The sequence below is a fragment of the Heliconius melpomene genome, chromosome 7 (assembly GCF_056956725.1).
Source record: "Heliconius melpomene rosina isolate 202511_hmr_F chromosome 7, ASM5695672v1, whole genome shotgun sequence".
Classification (NCBI taxonomy): Eukaryota; Metazoa; Arthropoda; class Insecta; order Lepidoptera; family Nymphalidae; genus Heliconius; species Heliconius melpomene.
The window spans coordinates 12,714,404-12,736,939 of record NC_140395.1 but is presented as its reverse complement, the minus strand read 5'-3'; the positions used below and the strand labels follow the sequence as shown (position 1 = coordinate 12,736,939).

The following is a 22,536-nucleotide window of genomic DNA, read 5'->3' as shown; positions in this document are numbered from 1 at the left end:
TATACCGCGTATATAGCGTGTATAGCGTGTATACCGCGTATATAGCGTGTAGGCAGAGAGGTGCTAGTGTTAAACGTTCAGTTTCCCACTTTCCGTTCATTTTCCCAAGTGGGGATCGAGACCACAACGTCGTGTTTACAGTCACACGCTGATCCCCTGCGCCACCGTGGCGTCAATAGATTTAAATTATCTTTCCAAATTACGTTTCCTTTCCAACAATTATATGAAAAAAATATATTAACATTCTTAAATGGGAATTGAACCCATATTTGTTCATATATAATACAAACAATCAGACAGTTTTTAACTAAAACAAGTTTAAAATACAAAAAAAGCAATTACAAATAAAATATAATTAATGAAATATCTCACCTGATCAGCTATACAAGGGTGTCCTAGCGACCGCCAGAACAAACATTTGCAATGGCGGCACAGAGACAACGTTTCCGCATATTGTGCATCTTCCCTAAGACCGTATAGCCTAGAAGAAATTTTATAGATTTTTTAGCTACACGCTGTATCCCGCACATAGCAGGGTAGACAGAGGGAATCGAACCCTCAACCGTCGCGTTTATAATCACACGCTCGTGCCACTGGGCCGCGGCAGTCTCAAATATAGATAACTATATAAATGTTCTTTATTACTATTATATTATACACTACAGACTTCATACCGTTTGTTTGTTATAGAATATATATTTTTTATTTTTTATAACTTATTCAGGTACCTACTTTACTTTGGTGACTAAACAAATATTTCATACATAAAATGTTACCATTAGAAAAAAATATTGCTTGAAAGTCTACTCACGATTATCTGATTCAAATTGATCTGATCAATGAAAGTAAATTAAACTAAAAATGGATTCATTAATGTTGCAATTTTTTTGTAATCTGCATTCAAATTTAGTATTTTAAAGACACACAGATTGGACTTGGTGTTAACTTAGTTAGTATAAGACATTGATATAATTTAAATATTGAAACGTTAACATAGCCTTGGATGGAAATCGAACCCATCATTAATTATTATTGAATGAACAAACAGACAATACTCAAATTTGCTCTATTGGTATTATTATTTGTTAGTAATTTCCGAACAAACTCACTTTCTCAATTGATGGAAGACTTTTTTCCAATCTACATCCTTCTCATCTTTATGGACAGAATCAATCTGGTTCTGCGTGAAGTGAAACTTGACTAGTTCACGCCAAACACGCTGCTCAGAGCACACTGACGACATCACCGTCCACGCTGATGAAGCTGACTGCGGGAAAAAGTATTATATTAAAACTCTAATGTACTTTACTCTGTATCCCGCACACAGCAGGGTAGTCAGAGGGAATCTTGTGTTAAGACACTCTGTTCCCCACTTTATGCCGAATTCTGGAGGCATTGCGTGTTGAGTGGCGGATCTCAACGCCGCGCTTTTCCTCGACACCAGAGCGAAGAAATGGAAATATAAACGTAAATAAATATTTTACTTACTCGAGTGGGTATCAAACCTACAACCGTCGCGTTACAGTCACACCCTTGTGCCGCTGCACCACGACGGTCTCGATATAATTTGAAAGATGGTATACCAATAAAAAATATCACTTACATCTAAATCTCTGTGATCCGATATCCTCAGTAAGATCTCCCTGATACACTCTTCAGGTAAATCGTGGAGTTTAGGCACTACTTCTGGCCCCGGCTAAAAAAAAGAACATATATCATTCAATGATTTATATCCTCGTGGACCAGTTTGAATAAATTTAACTGTATACGGTGATCGTGGGTGCGAACCTTAATACTTCAACAGTTGAAATACGTATACGGAGGAGTTGAAGTTCAACTCCTTAACTATCTTACCAACTTACCTCTTGAATACGTATACTGTTAGCTATATGTGTGATCCTGGCAATAGCATGGTCGTGGTGACCCCACAGAGCACGGGAACCTAATGGTCTTCCCCAGCAAGCTCGCCTCTCAGCTTCACGTAACGCTGATAATGCTACCAGAAGTGCCCTTAACGCGTTAAGATTCTGTTTGGATTGTGCCACTGGAAGAAAAGAATAATGATCATTGATATGACAATGACCGTGTCTCAATTTTGAGTGGGACGGAGTGTCAAGACATTAAGTTTCCTCTTACTATGCAAGAATCTAAAGATATTTTTCGTTAATATTTTTCTTTAATGGACCAAAAATGGAAAACGGAGTGGCTAAATTTGTGCCTACCGCATGACATATGTACACACTGTACACATATGTATTAAAATATATATTTTAAATATTTGGGAAATCCAATTTACTATAAATATTATTGTTTTCCAAACTACGCATAGACCAATAACATTTGTATGAGTAGGTCACAAAATGTGTGTAACATACATACATATTCAAAACTTGAATAGATTTAGTGGAACCAGAGTTTGAATCATTCGCTGTTGCCGACAAATCCAATTAACGAGTTGGCCAAACCTATTACGTTTGTTGTTCGTAATCTATATTTGATTACTATTATTTTAGAATAAATAAATGTTTACGTAGTTTACAATAATTATTTTATTCTTTATTCTTTTTATATCTTCACGCTATATCCGACACAAAGCAGGGTAGACAGAGGGAACCATGTGTTAAGACACTCCGTTCCCCACTTTCTGCCGAATTCTGGAAGAAATATATTTCTAAAATTATTTTCTTTTTGTTTTGTTCAATGTACTCGTATGAATGAATATCCTATAAGAGTTTTACGTTCCTTCAAACTTCCATATTTTATGCCAAGCTATTGGAAAAAAGGACAAGGACTATAAATTATGCAAGAAATAGGAGTTGAAGTAGAAAAAGTGCTTTAAAGGTTTTCTAGAAATTGCATAGATCAAATCAAATAAAGCTGTTTTTGCTAAAATGTTAAAAAGCGTTAGCTATTTTTTTGTACCTGTTTGGTAAAAATACTATAGTTTATATGAAGTGTGACGAGGTTATTGCCATAAGTGAAACTGCTATATCATCACGTCAGCATAGAGTTGTTGAGTCAATATATTTTATTGTTTTAACGTTACGAATTTTCTGCATTTTGTAAAACAGTGAAATTCAGTATTATAATTTATACTCTCCTTTTATAACTTTTTATAATTCTCTATACGTGTTGGTTGGCGGAATCTCAAACAGAATTTTATTTAATCAGAATAGAAAAATAAAAATATTTACTACAAAATATTTTAATAGAATGTCGTGCGTAACGTCCGACTGAAAGTGCGACGCTCGTGGTTCGACTCATAATAATCGGGCGAATGAATTATATTCATTCTTTCTAATAACGAAAAATGGACGCGGTGTTGAGTTCCGCCACTCAATAGGCAATGGTGTGAAAAGCAAGGGATAGAGTGTCCTAACGCAGTTTCCCTCTGCCTTGGTATGTGCGGGATATAGCGTGAAGCTATAAAAACCTGTAAGTTAATGGAAATTGAATACAATTTTTACTAGGTTATGATATTTCTAGCCCGTAGTAGGGAGGGCAGAGGGAACATATTGTTGTCACTTCGTTCTCTATTTTCCACTAATTGCGTGTTGAGTGGTGGAACTCAACGCCGCGCTTTGTGCTTACCAGACCTCAGAGCGAGGAAATGAACATTTAAAATATTATATTTTAATTCCTCCGAATTGGAAATAAACCCACACCCTTCCAGTCAACAGTCAAACGTTATAACCTTGGTTTATTTAAAAAAATCCTGTTAACTCACCTTGGTCAGCAAGCTGTTCCAACATGGACAGCAACAGCTTCTGCGCCGCCCCTGGCAAGTTGGGCAGCTTCTGTCCTCCCAGCAGCAACTCCAGTAGAGCGCAAATGTAGTTGAAGCGTCGCACGTCGCGCACCGCCGACGAGAAGTCCAGACGGCGTACCGCCTCTGATAAGCCGTTGAAACCTGCTATCTGTTGGTTCAAGTAAAAAATGTATTTGAACTTTAATTTTAGAAATAACTTATTAATAATAATACTGTAGAAAAAATGGTCTCATTATTAACCATTACATATTTTTTATTAACAAATTAAAGTTATATCTATTTGTTTTTTATACTAGGCAATGTTTGAGATATTCCATCTATTAGTAGATGGAATATTTCTAGTATAATTATTTTTCGGATAAGCGTTGCCTGGGCTAAGTGGCGGGAGGTCACTGGTGTGGCCTGTGATCGCAGGATACCGTCCTAACTCTTATCCGGCCATGGAGATCGTGATCGATGCCTCCAGACTCGTGCATGACGGATCCAAGGTACCTGAACTGTTCCAACTTAGGGGATGGTCCAGGACTTATAAGGATAGTGCTCGAGTCCGGGCTCTCGCAGGCCATATACTCGGTCTTTGACACATTGCCAATATGCATTTCATTCATGGAGAATGGTTATGTAACGCAAATGCTGCAGCTAGAATGTATCGGAAAAGATACCAAAAAGCTGAACGTCATCCCGATTATAGTGTATTTCGATTTTTCTCTCCAACAAAAAAGTAATCCAGCAAGTGTCGTACCATTTTGGAATCTAGATTAAATGCGCCAACTTTTAAAGTTACTTGTAAAAAGAGTGTAGTACATTTTTTTTATAGCACAGTCGGTTAAAGTTGGGTGTAGTAAATATTTTGAATTTAATGTTTGGCGAAAACACCACATTTTATTGAAAACTGATGCAGGTATGTTTAAATCTTAAACTGTTATTCACAGAAGGGTTACTCATGATTACATTACAGAAAAAAAAATGAAGAAAGAGTAATATTTGTAGTCCTGGGACTTGAAAAACCATCACAGAGTGTCGGTTTTTCCGATATTTTTTAAAATCAAAATAATATGAAAAATACATGACAAAGATTTTTTTTTATATTTTTCTCATAACTGTCACGACTTGGTCTATCACCTGGTTTCGTTTTATCGTTGACTCCTGGGACACCCTGTATATTAAAAACAATATTACACTCGAAGGTTATCCTAAAAATAGTTTTACTAGTTTCTTCTTAGCCAAAAGTTCGGCAAAGGAATATCTATTTTTGTGCAATGCCCCAATTCAATTTGTCTCAAAGAGTATGAAAACAAACTGCCATTTGTTATTATTTACCTCTGTTTCAAAGTATTCTTATAAAAAAGCAACTGTGGCGCAACTGCACAGCGTAACTGTCAATGCTATGATTGTGGGTTCGATTCCTAGTTGAAGAATGAATTATTTTCATTTCCTCGCACTAGCAAGAAGCAGACAAAGCAGAGCAAAGGAGAGTAATATTCTCTCTCTATCTTCTCTCTTATTTGCGAGGATACATCGTTATGCTAAAAAAATCTTACCTCTCTAGTACATTTAATAGTTATATGACAATGTGGAGGGATTCTTGCAACAACATCATCTGATGGCTTTTCACCTTCCTCTCCTGATGCTGTGATCCTGTAAATTAATGAATGAATATTGATTTATATAAAAACTGTATCCAGAACAAATATATTATTAGTTGCGCAACTCAACGCCGCGCTATGCCTCGACAGCAAAGCGAAAATGAAAATGTCACCAATGGCGTTTACAGTGACTGTAAACCCCTGTAAACTTGTGCCCCTACGCCACGAATGCCTCAGTAGGTATTAACAGATTTTTATCCGGTCTTACAGCTTATTACCTATTTTTTTAATAATAGCTTATAGGACCGGATCAATCGAGTTGTTAGAACAGGATTATTGAAAAATTATAACATTTCCTTCAAATAGAGGATAAATTAATCAGTGCATTGAAGTGTTAATCAGACGTATTAATGAATTCGTGTAGTTTTTTTATTGTGAAACTGATATCAAATTATAAACGGGCATACATACATTTTATAACGTTATTTATAACTTGATACTTTATTAAGAAAAACTATTTTATAAGGATTTTTTTTTATTTTCAGAAACCATGTACCAATTTCTACTTTTATAAAATATATAAATTCCATCAATTGACCTATAAACCAACCTTTTTATTGTTTGTTTACCTTTTATCTCATGGCTCCCAAAATAGAGTATAATAAGTAAAGGATAGGTATTAGAAGTCGGTTAAATTTCTTATTAAATAACTTTTAAAAAAATTAATAATGTAGGTACTCGTAAAACCTAATGTAGTATTTAGGAGTTTTCTTTAGTACGGAAGGCTACAAATAAGCAGTAACGTGGGTTGATTCAATTTACGTCCAAACGTGACAAGTTTCTAAACAAACAGCCATAAAGAGACAGGGGGTGGCCAATTGGACCCGTATTTTTGTTAGATGTTTACGTGACTTATTTAATGAAGAAAGTCTTTTTTATAATATAATTAATTTAAAAGATACATGAAAAATGTCTTTTATAGTAATCAGAAATGAAATATTTTATATTATCATTTCTTCACTCCAAAATTCAGCGGAAAGAAGGAAACGGAGTGTCGCAACACTAAGCTCCCTCTGTCTACCCTGCTACGTGCGGAATACATTGTAAAGCTAATAAAAAATAATATTGAATATGCATGATCTTAGCTTACAGAATTATTAAACTTGCATTTTTAAAATTGTCCATATTAGGTACGCCTTTAGATAAAGAGCAAATCACTGTTTCTCGTAACTTCACCTAATTGAACGTAATACCGCCTTTTGTTGCGCAGTACGAATTTCCGCGTTTAGAAAGTACGTTGCATAACCATAATGGCTACGTGAAAATGCTATCTCATCGGACATTTTTAACTTTCAATGACTATTATTAAAAGTGACCAAAGTTCAGGCTGTCGATTTTCCCGCTCCGGTAAGACAAAACGGGGCGTTGAGCTCCGCCACTCGCCACACAATGTCTTTAAAACTGGGCAGAAAGTGAAGAACGGAATGTTGTAATACTAAGTTTCTTCTGGCTATCCTGATATGTGGACGGCGTGAGGCGTAAGAACTAGTGTTACGATTTTACATTAACATTTTCTTTTCAAGTTTGAAACAGAACGGAGGAATGTAATTCATTTAAAAATAATTACTAAATGATAATCAAATGCACAATCATCACAACAGTCAAAAAAAGTAGTGCGGGCGCATTAGTATAATTTTTAGCTTGCAAGTTTTTTTGCTAAGACTTTAAGACATGGAATTCTATACAAGAGCATTAAAATAAAAGTAATAAAAAAAATAAGTACCTACTAATAAACAAAAAAAATTATAGACAGGCATGGAAGTCTGTTACGTACATTTACATCCGTGATCGGTTACAAGTATATTATTATTATAATTAGTCAATCATAATTTCCTTTTTTAATATTCAATTATGCAATTCCCTCTATAAAATTTTTAATGGCTTCATTTAGGTTTTTTTTACTAATAATTGTATGGATGAACAAGCACCAATATAACTACATTGCCAACATAAGTTTAAAACTAAAAGCACCTTTTTTATCGGGGGGAAACCCTTTCACGGGTGGGAACGAGCGGCTTATGTGGGACTCATGGACAGGCAGATGTAGGCCATCTACACTACCCACTAAAACCTCAACTTTGAGGGCACTACTTAGTCTCGTCGTGTCCGTTTCGTTCCGTACGTCCATCATTACTTATTTTTTTTAAATAACTGTTTTCGCTATGTTACGCATATAACATAGAGCCGAAGGAAGAAATCTAGTGATAACAAATTTGTGACTGTATGTCGAGTGGCGCAACTCGACGCCGCATTCTGTCTAAAAACAACAAGAACAGGTAATACCTATATAAATAAAAAGCGTTCTAAATAAAACGAAAGCCATACAATACTAGTTTCATGATAATAAATAATTTCATAGATATTACACAGATAACTCGAATGTAGGTCCCACTAATATTAAATATTCATATGTTCCATTGAACGTCTCAAGCAGGAAGTTAGGTCATGTTGAAATGGTTTAGAAACATTAATGGTTCGCGGTGAACGGTCTTATGTTGCAATAAAAAATGTATTTTAAGTCCACTTAAGTTCCATCTTCTACTAATAACGTATGTTAATCTATTGATAACATATTAAAAAAATATATGAGATGTAAATAAAATTTGTGCAATATTGTTATTATAAACTGGCCTACTTTTTTGGATAATTAATCCAAGAATACAGAAATATCTTCCTGCATTTGTTAAATTATTTCAGGCCTTTATGGCACCGCGGTACAGTGCCCGACTGTAAAAGCAACGGCGGTGGTGGGTTTGATTTCCGATCCGGGAAACGAATTCATTTCAGCGTAGTTTCGCCACTCAACTTACAAAGTCCCGAAAATGAAGTTAAATGAGTAACAACTGCTCTGCAGCGACAAATTCAAAAGAATACGAAAATACTATAATTTTTTTACAGCCATTATAAATTTAGATGGAATGGACTGAAGAATTTACTTGTTCTAAGAGATATTCATATTTTAAACTAAGATCAACCGTAGAAAGAAATAGAATTTCGATAGTAATTAACTAGATAAGGGGGAGGAAACGTACACACATCACATACATTGTATATTTAGCACAATCCGTCCCCTCTATATTCCTATACTTCCTATATCTATTTCAAGTAGTATTTCTGTCCCCTTTGTTTCAAGACGGTGACTACACTATACCTAACTATGAAAATGCAACAGGGTCGTTGACATTTCGTACTCACGAGCTACTGAGGCGGGCCGGCACCTACGTTTGCGGCAAACCTTTGTTTGTCTTCATTTGGCGTTATATGTTTGTTAACCTCAGCCAATGTTAATCTGAATCGTGATATAGTTAATATGATTTAAAAAATATTTTTAATTTAAATTTGTATTTTAATTTCTTCGCTCTGATGTCGAGGCAAAGCGCGGCGTTGAGTTCCGCCACTTAACACACAATGCCTTCAGAATTCGGCGGAAAGTGGGGAACGGAGTGTGTTAACACTAGATTCCCTCTGCTGACCGACCCTGTTGTGTGCGGGATACAGCGATAATATACTCAAAAGTATCTAGTATTAAGCAGTAAATCAGTATCCCATTTATAGCATGGTAGGCAAAGAGGACCTGGTGTCAAGACACTCTCCGCTCTCTGCTTGAATGCGATGTGTGTAGCATGACAGCCTCAATGACAGACTTAATGACTTCGTCTTGCCAGAGCAGAAAGATGCAAATAATTCGCTGTGCCACAATGACCTGGTTCATAAATTTACATAAATTTATTATGTAATAAAATCGGAGTAATTTAAAAATTATTAAGGGATAAAACAAAATATAAGTTAATAAACGTAAAATTCCTAATAAACGTTGATATATGTAACATATTGTTTTTTATAACAATTTTGTACTACATATGCGGTATATCCGGATTTTCGATTATCCGGACGACTAACGACAACAATTAGTCCGGTTAATCGAGTTTGTACTATATTACAATAAATCCTATATTTTAATATCGCGAACATAAGATGTTGCAGCATGATGTATCTTGTTACAAGGAAGTAACATTATAAATAGAGCAGCGCGGAGTGCGCGTCTTTCCGCATCTTATTTCGATTATGAGATTCAGATTTTTTCTTCGTACTCTACTTTAATATATTCATTGATTTTGTGATTACTACATATTTAACGATTTTGAATATTTTTATTTTCACGCTTCACGTTGGATCCCGTATGTAAGAGAGTAAGCAGAGGGAGTGTTAAGTCACTTCGCTCGCCACTTTAGCTCACGTTTAATTTTTACTCTCCGACATAATTTTTTCATTACTATTTATGTAAATAGTCATAGCTATTCTATTTCTTATAAACGTTTTGGGACTAAAATTTAGCGTTATAGGTAGGTACTGTTATTCAATTGATTTACAGTTCGGTGTAGTAGAAATGTTATATTAAATGTTTAAAAAATATAAATTAAATGTTATATTTTTTAAACTTATACGATTCTAATAAGCTAAAATGAATAAGATATACAGAGTATTACGTTACTGAATCGGGTTTACATACATACAGAATTCAATGTCAATTTCAGTAACAATTAAAAAGTAGTTATAGAAGAGATAAGAAAAAAAAACAATATGGTTAATTTTAAAATCTCTTTTAATGTTTCGTAAATACTAAGACATTTCCAGAGTTAAAAATTATATACGTTTTTTATTGTTTTGTAATTCGAAATTTCTCGAAATTTGTGTTTTATAAATTATAATAATGTAGGTACATATATATAAAAGGTAATTAATAATATTTAATTAATATTAAATTCATTATGATCAAATGTTTTAAAAAAAAACCAAATCCACATAAAATATATGAACAATTGAAAAATTGCACTCATTGCAAGTGTTAACTGTCAGCTGTATGACAAGGTCGTTTCAATAAAAAAAAAAATTGTAATACGACTATCCGTCTCTGTCAATGTCATGGATATGTAGGATAAACTATAAAGGATATAATAACTGGGTGTTATTGTGTAACTTGGTGCTATTTTTATATAATACAAAGCCTATTATAACACAATATATTTAAAAAAAAATGTATTTACTCCATTAACTCCTTTGAACTTTTGTTTGAGTTTACTCGAAAGCATGCATCGAAACGGTCCGATGATTTGAAAAGCACTTGATTTACACTCGATGTATTTAATATTTATATAAAACATCGAATTAATGGTAATAGTAAAAAATCATTAGCTGTTTTTTTTTAGTACTTACAACTTTGTAAAGGAAAAGTACTCGATTTTGAGAAAACATCAATGTTTCTAACTGATGTATCGGTCGCGATGTATTGGATCGAATAAAGTGGACATCCCTAAAGACAACCCTGAGTACATTTAATTACTTAAAAAAATCATCATAAAATAGTATTTAATTGAGAAGATGTAAATTAAAAGGTTTTTAAAGAGATTCCAGCTTATTTCCCTCGCGTACATGAAGTGCAAGGGTAGACAGGACGTGGTGAGAGCTGCGGTTCAAGCATACTCATTTTGCTTCTTCCAACGTGACATTCTTTTCATGCACGCCGTGAAATTCAACCCTTACCTCGTTTTCTATCTACGTGTTTTACCGTTTCGTTTCATTTTAATATATTTTAAAATAAAACTGGAGGCCAGTCCTGGCGCAGAGGCATGAGCGTTTCGAATGTAAACGCGACAGGTTGTGGGTTCAATCCCCATTCGAAGAAATGAAATATTTAAAATATTCACATCCGGAGGAAAGTGCGGGGCGGAGTGTCTTAAAATTAGGTTCCCTCTCTCTAACTTGCTGTTTGCGCAATAACAGCGAACTATATATATATATATATATATATAAATATATATATAAATATATATATAAATAATATATAAATATATAATATATATATATATATAAATTACTTTGTGTTATATATATATATATATACATATATTGTTAGAAATAATTAGAAATAATGACCATAGAGGTTATATAAGAACGGCTCTAATTGCTGGCTGGCACTTTTATGGGCTGTCAACGGCGACTGAAAGAAAAGGATCGCTAACGTCACTCTGCCCGATGGATTCTTTAGAACCAGATATTGTTATTAGACTGCTAGATAATTCCCTTTGGTTGTTTAATAATTATTTGAAGCCTTGTTTTAATTCATTACCTTTCCCACTTTATTTAATATTTCCAATAGTTTCTAACAATATATATATATATATATATAACACAAAGTAATTTTCTATTCAATAATTTTCGAAATAGATATGTAACATCAATACTAACCCACGAACATCTAATTCCGATCTAGTTCCACAAATAACCACAAAACTAAACCGTTTACAGCTTACATTGCATAATGTAGCATATCGAATTCAAAGTTAATGGGAACAAACCATCAATGCATGCACATTTCTGATTCACCCTGGCTCCGAGCCAAAGGTTCATCACCCCTTGCAAAATGCAAACATAACAAGATTGTCCCGTTTTAGAACTGAACGATTTTGTATGACCTGTGAAGTGCCACTTATGGAGCAGATGGGTTTTGCGAAGTCCCTTATGACACGACCTAAGGTCTACCTATTCATTAGATAGGTGGAACTAGTGAATTATTGAAGAATGAATTTAGGTGTCCGAGGTCCGAAAACGGGGACTCTATTACTAAGACCCCGCTGTATGTTTGTCCGTCACCAGGCTGTATCTCATGATCGTGACAGATAGATAGTTGAAATTTTGATTTAAAGAATGAAATAAATATTATAGAGGCCCTATATACTTTTTGCCATTTTTATAAACCAACGTACACGGTACGGAAGCATTATTTCCTTATATAAGAGACCAGCATCTACATTCAATTTCATTACTTCTACTCATATTATAAAACCGATACTAAATTGTGCCAAACCTATTCCAATTAAATATGGATACCAGAGCTTTTCGCAAAATCCACACTATTCACAGTATGCATTAGTGTAATTGCAGCCGAAATAAATTTGAAAGCATTTTTCTGATTATGCAATATTGAAAGAGCTATATTTGATGTAAATTTCATGAAAGTAAGAGTATAGACAGAGGTCAGATGTTATGAAATACATTAAATTGGTTGGGCGTTGATTTCACTCTCAATCTCACTCACAACACAAAATTTTTAAGACAATAAGTGCAAGGGGCACTTATTGTCTTAAAAATTTTGCGGAAAGTTGAGAACAGAGTGTATTAACACTAAGTGTGTCTGCCTACTCTACTTCTATATGCGGGGTACACCGTGAAGCTAAAAAATAAAAGAAAACGATAGAAAACCAATATAATTCGTTTAAAAAATATGTTATCGGAAAAAAGTGTAAATATTTATTACTTTTATAGGTAAATAATAAGTACCTACTAGCAGAGTAGGTACGTACCTATCGTTTCGCAGTATGGTCGCCAAGAATTTTAATTGTTCAACTTTGTTTTTGTGAAACCAGCTAGTTACGTTTCACACTAATTACAAAAGAACGTGGTTCTATAACAACGTAGAGTTTGATTTGTGTGTGACAGAATTATGATATCGATTATTTTTTATTTTTTATCTAAGCTTTTATTATATTAAGCCATTTAATATACCTTTTGATAGTGATAATGTATTATTGTTATTTTTCACTAAGAACCATATTTTTTAAAATTTATTACATAAACATCTTCTTTTATACATTTTTAGGTAAAAAGTTTCTACTGTTACTGGTTTTAATTTAAATTTTCCTACAATAGTTTTTTCAATAAATACTTACATCTTAAATTTGAAACTAAAGAAGACATTCCTTACAATACATATATTTAACAAAGGCTAAAATTTCGATTGTTTTAATGAAGAAGAAGAAAAACAAGTAGGTCATTATTTTCATATAGTACTAAGTATTCATGTTATAATTCATACGACAGATTTATTGTAAGCCAAAATCTTTCGAATAAGAAGTGTATTATTTTACAGAAATTCTTTGTTTCACAGTACTGTATATAAACGTAATTCTATACGGGTATAATATATATTTCTGTACTTTTAAGTTCATTTGCTCATTGTTGTAAATTATACATACTGAATACGAAGATAAGTCATTGTTGATATGAATATAAAAGAAATATAATAGATAAGTTGTAAAAAGAAATGAACACATTTTTAATTTTTTTTTTCTATATAAAAAATTGCATGAAACGAATCTTATTGTAGAAGTTTTTAGCAATATACTATTACATAAACAATTAATAAAAAAACGCGACTCAGGATCGTCCACCGTGGGTTCCATACAAAAATTGCAAGGTTGCGAGCTTTTTCTGAAATTAGCTTAGCCAGAGCTCTTTCATCTGTAACGTAAATTAGCGGCTTTAATACCAAATTTTGTTCCCCTTTTAAGGCTATCTATATATCTATATAGTCTTTAAATGTATAGATTTCAGATTTTTTCTGAACTACCTGTAGATGTTAGCTGTCATAATTCTAGGTAAACCGGAAGAACCCATTAATTTTGATTCCCTTTATAGAGTCGAGATAGGCATTTTTTGGTATATAAACGGCTATATATTTTTTAAGTAAATGTAGTTTTTTGACAGGAAATCATGGGGCTGTAGATATAGCTATATGGTTTGAATTTTGAAATATAAAAAAAAATACTCTATAAGTACATTGAACATCTTCTTTTACTTAAGAGAAATATATTTTTTATTCATTCATCATTTCATTAAATAAAATGATTCTTCATCTGCAAAAGGAAATGATGTAGGAAATTTAATGATGAACACAAGAAGGTAAGGCAAATTGAAAATCCGCTTAGTAGGCAAGTAAGGATTCTTTGTCTCGAGACGGTGAATGGTTCATGTAAACCGATGAGCCGCTTAAAATTTACTTTTTATATCATATGCCAACCTCGCCTTTCATTTAACTAAAATATATGAAGGTATTAAAACAAAAAAGTAAATAAGGTTCACGTATTTGTTATATAAGATCGTTATGGGTTCAAATTTTACAAGTACCTAATAGCTAAAATGACTCCAGAAATTTTATTAAAAAATAAAATAATCTTGAAAAATAAAAAGAACCTTTACACGAACATATTTTTTTTTAATCTGAACCTGTCCAGGTTTCTCCTATAAAATATCTAGATACGACCAAGTTTAAGAGTGAAAAAACGATTATATCACAATACAATGAAAATGCAATTCTTTTAAGTAAATTTTACTTTTATTAAGACCTAACGACTTATAAAAAGTACTATAAAACGTATACTAAAGAATGTCATAATATGAGAAATCTTTATTAGGTATATGTAGTGAAAGTTAATTTTAGTTATGTCGTTTAAAAATATATAATGGTTTTGATGCTTTTCTAACGTGCTAATTGTTATTATAGACTTTCTAAGATTACGCTTAGATTAAAAATACAGTAAAAAAGAAAGTATGTGCAATGGTCGTGGGTTCGATTAACAGAATCTGAAGAATATTACTCTGAAGAATCCTCCTTGTTATAGATCTGATCATCACTCCTGTCACCCAGTGTCCCCATGAATAACGAACGGTTTCTAATTACAAAAAAAACTTACATTAATTGATATTTACATACGAGTATGATATATATGATATATATGATATATAGCTATCTCTTATGACATCAACCCTCGGTCTTTTGTATGCACCCTTTCTTAGTCGCCCTAAAGTTTTATAAAATACCTATTAAAGTTGCCGCAGGGTGAGATCACACTTGTCTCGTTATGTTTACATAGCCTATAGTTTGAGGCAAGGCCTAATGGTGTACAAAGTCTGCCTTTCATGCTGAAAAATACAGGACTAAAAAAGTAGGTGAAATAAACGCGCGCTTGTAATTATTTAGATATTAAACTCAGGAAAGGTTAAAATATACTGACATCTTTAGTTTTAAGGTGAAACTTTGATTTAAATATAAAGTGACATTCAGGAACTATTAAAGAATATATTAATTATCTTGAAGGTAGGTAGAGGGAACTTAGTGTTAAGACACTCCGTTGTCCACTTTCCGTGGGATTTTTCGAAGCGATGTGTGTTGAGTGACGGCACTTAACGCCAGCTTTTTGTCTTGATGCCAGAATTAATATTTTTTAATATTAAAATAAATGATAGCATCCGTCACATTACAGTCACACCCTTGTGCCCCTGCACTACGACAGTCTCGTATAGAAAGCCTAAAGAATATAATACGCATAGTTTTAACAAAGGCGTATCCTTTGTCGGGTTTGCGGTCACATTGCGGTATACATCTATTTATCTAATGTTACACAGACTAACAAGCTGTTTCGGTTTCTCAAATACGACATATCTTTTCTAACGAAATTAATATGAAGCTTAGCGACAATATCATTAAATAATAGCAAACTATGAAATCGAGATTTCATAAAATAATATAATTTTTTCATAAAAGACATTTCAATTTCAGAGAACCAAAAAAAAAAAACAACGAAATGTTACCTTGTTCATAGTATTTAAGTCACGAATTTCAAATGCTTCGTGAGCCGTGACCTAGAGAAGTATTTTTCATTAACTTGTAAAAATATTTTTCTCTTTTATACCTACGAGTGAATAAAGTGAAATTTGTAAAACAATGACGAGCTCCGGACTTCTATAAATAGTAAAGGTCAGACCGAGTTTAAATATTGTTTCAGACTGAAAAGGATTAATAGACTGAATGGAAAACCGTTTGCCTAGGATTGTAAAAAAAAAATAATACTAAAATTACTAGATACTAAAATTGGATTTAGCTTTTAATTGCCTTTTAGAGTTTAGCAGGTACATATCGTTTGTACTTATATCTTCTATTGACTGGCTAACAGACAGGGCATATCGAAGCTACGCGGCGTAGAACGCTGAAATTTAACATATGAAGTTCCTTGGGGAGAGCAGGGAAGTAAGAGATTCCCTAAATTCTATATTATTATAAATATTTCTATTCCTATAACGTAATACATTTACAACCTTTAAAACACTCAATCAATGCTTCCATCTCGTACCAACATTTAAAATAAACACCTATTGTGTCTACGGCAAATTTCATTATCAGAGAACAAAAGAGGCTATAAGGAAAATTCAGCTACGCGTTGTATCCCGCACACATCAGAATAGACAGAGGGAAAGTGTTAAAACACTCCGTTCCCCACTTTCCGCCGAATTCCAGACGCTTCCAGCTGACGGAACTCAACGCTGCGACACCAAAGCGAATGAATGGAAATATAAATTTAAATAAACATTTCTGGCGATCGAACCCACAACCAGTCGTCTCCTGCGCCACGACTGGCCTCATAAATAAATAAAAAATCGATATTTCGTAATTATAGACTGGTCCGCGGTTTCCCGTACCCTGCGTATCTTCAACCATGACCTATATTTACATAGTTAAGTAGAACGCTTACACAATGGATGGCACAATGTGCGGAGATAGCGGAATGTAACGTGATTTCTAGTATTCATCTTCAAGGACCGTCCTTGAAATTAACCTTGGAGCCAATCTTTTGTGAGAGAAATTGGTATATCTAGAAGTTTGTCAAGCAATTTAGATAAATCTAATAAAGGAGACATTATACAATTGATTATTGAAGAATATGTTTAGAATTAGATTTTTTAAATATACGTTACTTACGTTACGTCACTTATAAGGAATTTAGATTTTAATATTACATTTTATGTTTACAGGAAATCATAGGAAAGTAATACGAAAAATTTCGCAAAAATGGGTGTACAGATTAAAAACAGCATAAATAGGGAATGTAGTTTCAAGACACTACCAACTCACCTCCGTTCAATGTATTAAACATCGCGTGTTGGGTGGCGGAACTTAATGCTGCTCTTCGTCTTCGCGCAAAACACACACACAAACAAATACCATTCAATACAAAAGTTTAAAACTACACGGTAATGCGTTTTTATACTAAAGTATTAATTCTTTGTTACGCCTTAATTTTATTATTCATAGTTTTTTTCCTTAAGTAAATAATTATGTAAATACGTTTGCATTTAATTCATTGCGAATTGGTTTGGTTTTCCAGCCGCCTGAAATAATTTATAATTTATTTAAACTGGGGCATTACGGATTTTAGTATAAAGTTTAATTCAAGGTAGTATTGCCGAAAAAATCTATTTAAATTCAAACCTAAATGAGTGCCACCATTTGTGGATAATTCTAAGTTTTTATTTGTACCTTCACGCACATTGCAGGGTAGGCAGAGGAAACTTGGGAACCTGGTGACAAGACACTCCGTTCCCATTAAGATAATTCTGTTGCTCATTTTCTGTCGAATTCTGGAGACACTGCACGTTAAGTGACGGAATTCAACGCCGCGTTTTTCGGAATTCAACGACACCAGAGCGAAATGAAAATTTTAAATAAATATTCATTATTTTTAAATAAATATTTAATTTCCTCGAGTGGGAATCGAACTCACAACCTTCCGCAGTTACAGTCACGACACTGCGCCACGACTGGCTTCAAAATCGAAACGTTGTTTGTAAACTATGGAAATTACTATTAGTTGTATACGAGTGAAATAATTCTATGTGCCTGACTTAACTCCAACTGTAGATAGCTTATCCAAAGCCTTCATTGATCCACGAACAAAAGATTTTTTCCAATTTAAGCCGGTAGCTGCCGAGATTAGAGCGTACAAACTTACAAACTTTTCCACTTTATTATATCTATGAGTATAGAAATATAGATAGTACAGTATCTATACTATGTAGATAAACAAAGCTGCACTCAACCAAATTGAATTAACCTTTTCAAAGGGCGTGTTCATTTTATTACAACAGAAAATATACGTTCAGTTTACATTATTTGAAGCCAAATTTGGTATCGGTCTTGGTATCACTTAAAATCCTTCTTACTAATAAAGAAATCGTAAATTATATGTTTGTTTTTTTGTGAAAAAAGACCAAAATAAAAGTCTCCGTGATTTAGTAGGTAGGTACGGCCAAATCATCGCCGCCTACCTAAATAGTAAATACAGGTAGGGTAGGTAGTGTATTCAAATTCTGTAGATACATATGTAAATTTGTATTGAATATTCATGATAAACTCGGTCTGTTGAACTGTTAACAAATTGAATACCATTCGTCGTGCTAGTGTTAGCGTAGAGGTACAAGAATAGAATAGTATAACATAGTTTATAATTGATATAACATTAACTATTAATAGCTGAAAGATTATTTCCAGTGTATTTATCTATTCATGAGATGTACTGTATTGATACATCAAGTTTATTTATATACATATACGTATAAGGACACATAATAGAGAGGTTATTGTTTTAGCTTCACGCTGTATCCCGCACATAGGTAGAGGGAACCTGTGAACCTAGTGTTAACACACTCCTTATGTTTCGAAATACATTTTCTCCAAATATACACGTAAAAGAAAAAAAAACATACTAATAGCAAATAAATTTAACAATGATATTGGAAATCAATAAACCAGGTATAAGTTGGTACCTATTTATATTGAAAAGTGAAAATATCTAACAGAGCTGATTAAATTTCTAAGTACGAGTATATCATTGGCGTAACCGACAGACAAATTACATCTTATTTTCGCTTTCTAACTTCCCGAGTTGGGTTTTAATATGATACCTACATCTATGATCTCCTATCGAAGTAATTGAATACTGTCGTCGGTTATTTGCTATGGTTAATGTAAAACTGCACCTTCACTGACTGCCTAGCCTCTTCATGCGGCTTTGTCTGCATGGTCAAAAAAAAAGACCTGTATATGACATAAACCTGCTGCTTTTTAACTGATTATATTCTACAAGCGGCTTCGCCCGTATCGCCAAATAAAAAATAAAATTAAACTGTGTACCTATGACAAACGACAGAGACTAAGTACACGAGACACCTCTGACGGCAGTGGATAACATCGAAATTATTAACGTATTAGCCCTAAAGCCTTTCCATTATAAATGGACAATCTGAAAAGAAGTTTGTCAATTTGTAGTAGTTCCTGAGAATAGAGCAGTTAGAGCAACCAAACAAACTCTTCAGCTTTATAATATTAGAACAAATTAATAAATAAATATGTAAAATAATAAAAAGGTATAATTTAATGTAATATAAAATGTATAGTTAGTTACTTTCTAATCGTGGTCTCGTGTTAACTAGCATGAGCCAAACAAAAGTTTTTCCGAGGTATGTATGGTAAGGAACTACGGAACAGTGCGGGATACATATTATCTACTAATCTGATAGTAGAGAACGGAGAGTTAATAAAAGTGAGTAAAATATGTATAGTAAAAATAATAATATATATCATTGTCTTTTGTGGTTAAGATAGAAAGTAAATAGTGACCTCGTTTACGGTTTTCCGCCCACGTAGAATCACAAGCGATGTACTCGCATATAAAATTCAAACAATATTGTTGCTGCCTTTACCTTTTAACATTAATCTCTCCTCACATACTATAATTAATTTGATAACATATTTTTATATCTTTTTTAGGGTTCCCTACCTCAAAAGGTAAAAATGGAAGTCTAATATGATATGATCAGTTTTGTTGTTCGTCTGTCAAGATCATTGTCGAAATTGCGTAGAGGCCAAAAGCTGAAATTAATATACATATTTTATTTAGGTCTACGGTCCTTTGAAGTACAGACAAAATCAAGCTTCTAATACCATGCAATTAAAAGATAAGTTTTTGCGTCAATATTGCATTTATATGAAATTCGCCGAGTAATCAACATGGAGTACTCTGCTATGTAAAAAAGGTATTTTTCTATAAAAAATTTTTCGTAAATAGCTTGGTATGCAGGACTATAAACGAGACGAGATTAGACGCTTAATGCGTTTAAAATCTGTCTCCAAAACTATGTTTCAAAAGTAAGGGATATATCTATCAACGTTCAAAAATAAATCGTATATCTCATTTAAAATCGTTGAGAGGAAGCCGAGGGAATCAACCTTTCCTTTTTCGGACGTCGGGCACTTAAAATAATATTTATTACTTCGTATCGAGCTAAAATTAAAAATATTTAAGATTTTTTTAAAGAGATATAAACGTTTTGATAACTGGTAATTATTTTCAAAGTTTTTATATTAAATATAAAAATAAGCCTGTAAATAAAAACTGTGAGAAAACTATATATTATGTTAATAAAAAAGTATATTTCTGTTAGAGATAAATATTAGATACATCTATATAAATAATAATAGAACTTTTAGAGTTCCGCGAACATGCTTATCTCAGGAAATCACTGATTGAAATTGGAAAAAATCTTTTCTCATTCTCATATTTCATCACGCGGGTGAAGCCGCAGGTGAAAATTATTCGTAAATAAAAGTACACATCTGTCATCTATATTAAATAACAAGAACCTTAATTAATTAGTATTTTCTGATTTTCCTTTCCCGAGTCAGCTCAATTAATTAATTACCTTAAAGGACATTGAAGTTTAATTCGACGTTATCAGTTTAAATCTTATCAAACGTTTTAGTCATTACAGTGCTGCCTTTCAAAGGTAGGCTATAATTTTATATAACGACGAAACTTCCAACTAATTTATATAAGAAATCAACAGTGCGTCATTTACTTAATGCAATTTATGAGTATATTTTTTTTTATACAATACAGCAATTAAATGATGTAATTTTTAAATGTGTTATGATATAGAGTTCGTCGTATGTGATTGAATGCGATAGTTGTGGATTCGATATTCAATTGTTCTGGTAACAAGGCAATGTTCTGGCATGTTCTGGTAATAAGTCCGCCAACCATGATTCAACGTTTTGAAAATTAGGCGAAAATTGGGGAAGTAGTGTTAACATCAGGGTCCCTCTGCCTACACAGTACACTGTTATATGAAATAACTAAGAAATATTTTTGGTATATTTAATAAATATCCTAATTTGTTATCATTTTCGTTTTGACGTCTATTTAATCTTTTTTCGTTTTTGACTATTTAAGGTGTATTTACACCAACAATACCACAAAAGCAAAAGAAGAGAAATAAGAAAAAAAATATACCAAAACGTCTTAAGCGTTATGAACATTTTAATTTATTATATATAAATGAATTCCTTTGAGTTCATTCAAAGTGGATTATTTTCCTATCCGCATTTCACGAAGTCTTGACCCGAGTTGTTGCGATCGTTCTTCCTGACCTACATTCCCGAAACAAATTTGTATGTACAAACATTTGGGTAATCTCTCTAGTGATGTTTATATAAAGTAAATCTTAATCATATAATAATTAATAGGTACATATTATTAATAGTATTATTTTTATTAGTTCTTATTATATTAGGTAAATGTTTTTTATGCTCTTGGCATTCAATTTAATATTCATACTCGATGTTGTCAAACGATATTATGTCAAGTATAAGTAATGACAAGTGAATGGATTTTTTATTTAGTTACCTACCTACCTATTTCCTGAACAAAATTCCCATTTATTAATATTATAATATTATGGAAAGAACTATAAATAGATTACTTTCAGTCAGTCATCCTGGGACTACAGACTTATAGTATACTTAATGTTTAAAACGGGGGGGTTTTCAAAAATGTTTAATACTAAATTAGTCATAGCCATTAAAAATAGATTACTCGAAGAATTAAAGAAACATTTCTTCAATATTCAAGTTACACCGCAACACTACGTTCCAACGTCATTAATACACACAAATCAATACATTCACAACAAAGCACAGCTGATCGCCATGTAAATAGAAATACTAATAGGAACTCACCATTTTTGCTGGTTATCGTCCGAGTTATTAAAGTTAGATATAGCGGCGTATCTGTAATACAAAATAACAAACAAACTAGCATTCAATCATTAAAATAAAAGCGTTAGTCTAAAATATTTGTTAAGGAAATAAATAGTTCGTGCTTAGTTGCGTCGAACGGTGAAATGAACAAAGGATTGCTGTAACTAATTCACACTTAGCACTCACCTCTGGGCGGTGCATTCTAGAACTTTCTTCTTTTCCCATCCTTCCTGTGTTTTGACCCACTCTTCACCAGGTGATCGCCAGTCTTTTGAGATAAAAGGCATTATTTTCCACAATAACACAAAAACCGACCTGTCGTATACAACGCGAGGCGAGAATTGATGATTGCTTTTAGTGTATGCGAGAAAGAGAGGTTTTGTTTAGATAAAGATGGCTGCGCGCATGCTCGC

General features: G+C 32.9%; 1 protein-coding gene across 2 annotated transcripts in view; it reads right to left on the bottom strand.

The window, feature by feature from the left end:
* Nucleotides 1-22,536, bottom strand: part of LOC146537899 (F-box only protein 32) — a 25,248-nt gene extending 2,712 nt beyond the window's left edge. The window contains exons 1-8 of one of the 2 annotated variants that reach the window (XM_085188752.1): nucleotides 22,310-22,522; nucleotides 22,103-22,153; nucleotides 5,311-5,407; nucleotides 3,728-3,917; nucleotides 1,863-2,044; nucleotides 1,604-1,696; nucleotides 1,110-1,267; nucleotides 373-481 (exon numbers count right to left, since the gene is read on the bottom strand). In XM_085188752.1, the coding sequence (XP_085044878.1) occupies nucleotides 373-481; nucleotides 1,110-1,267; nucleotides 1,604-1,696; nucleotides 1,863-2,044; nucleotides 3,728-3,917; nucleotides 5,311-5,407; nucleotides 22,103-22,153; nucleotides 22,310-22,410 (981 nt within the window). In that variant the 5' untranslated portion in view covers nucleotides 22,411-22,522. Of the gene's footprint in view, nucleotides 1-372; nucleotides 482-1,109; nucleotides 1,268-1,603; nucleotides 1,697-1,862; nucleotides 2,045-3,727; nucleotides 3,918-5,310; nucleotides 5,408-22,102; nucleotides 22,154-22,309 lie in introns of both variants that reach the window. The other variant, XM_085188753.1, reaches the window with a different exon arrangement.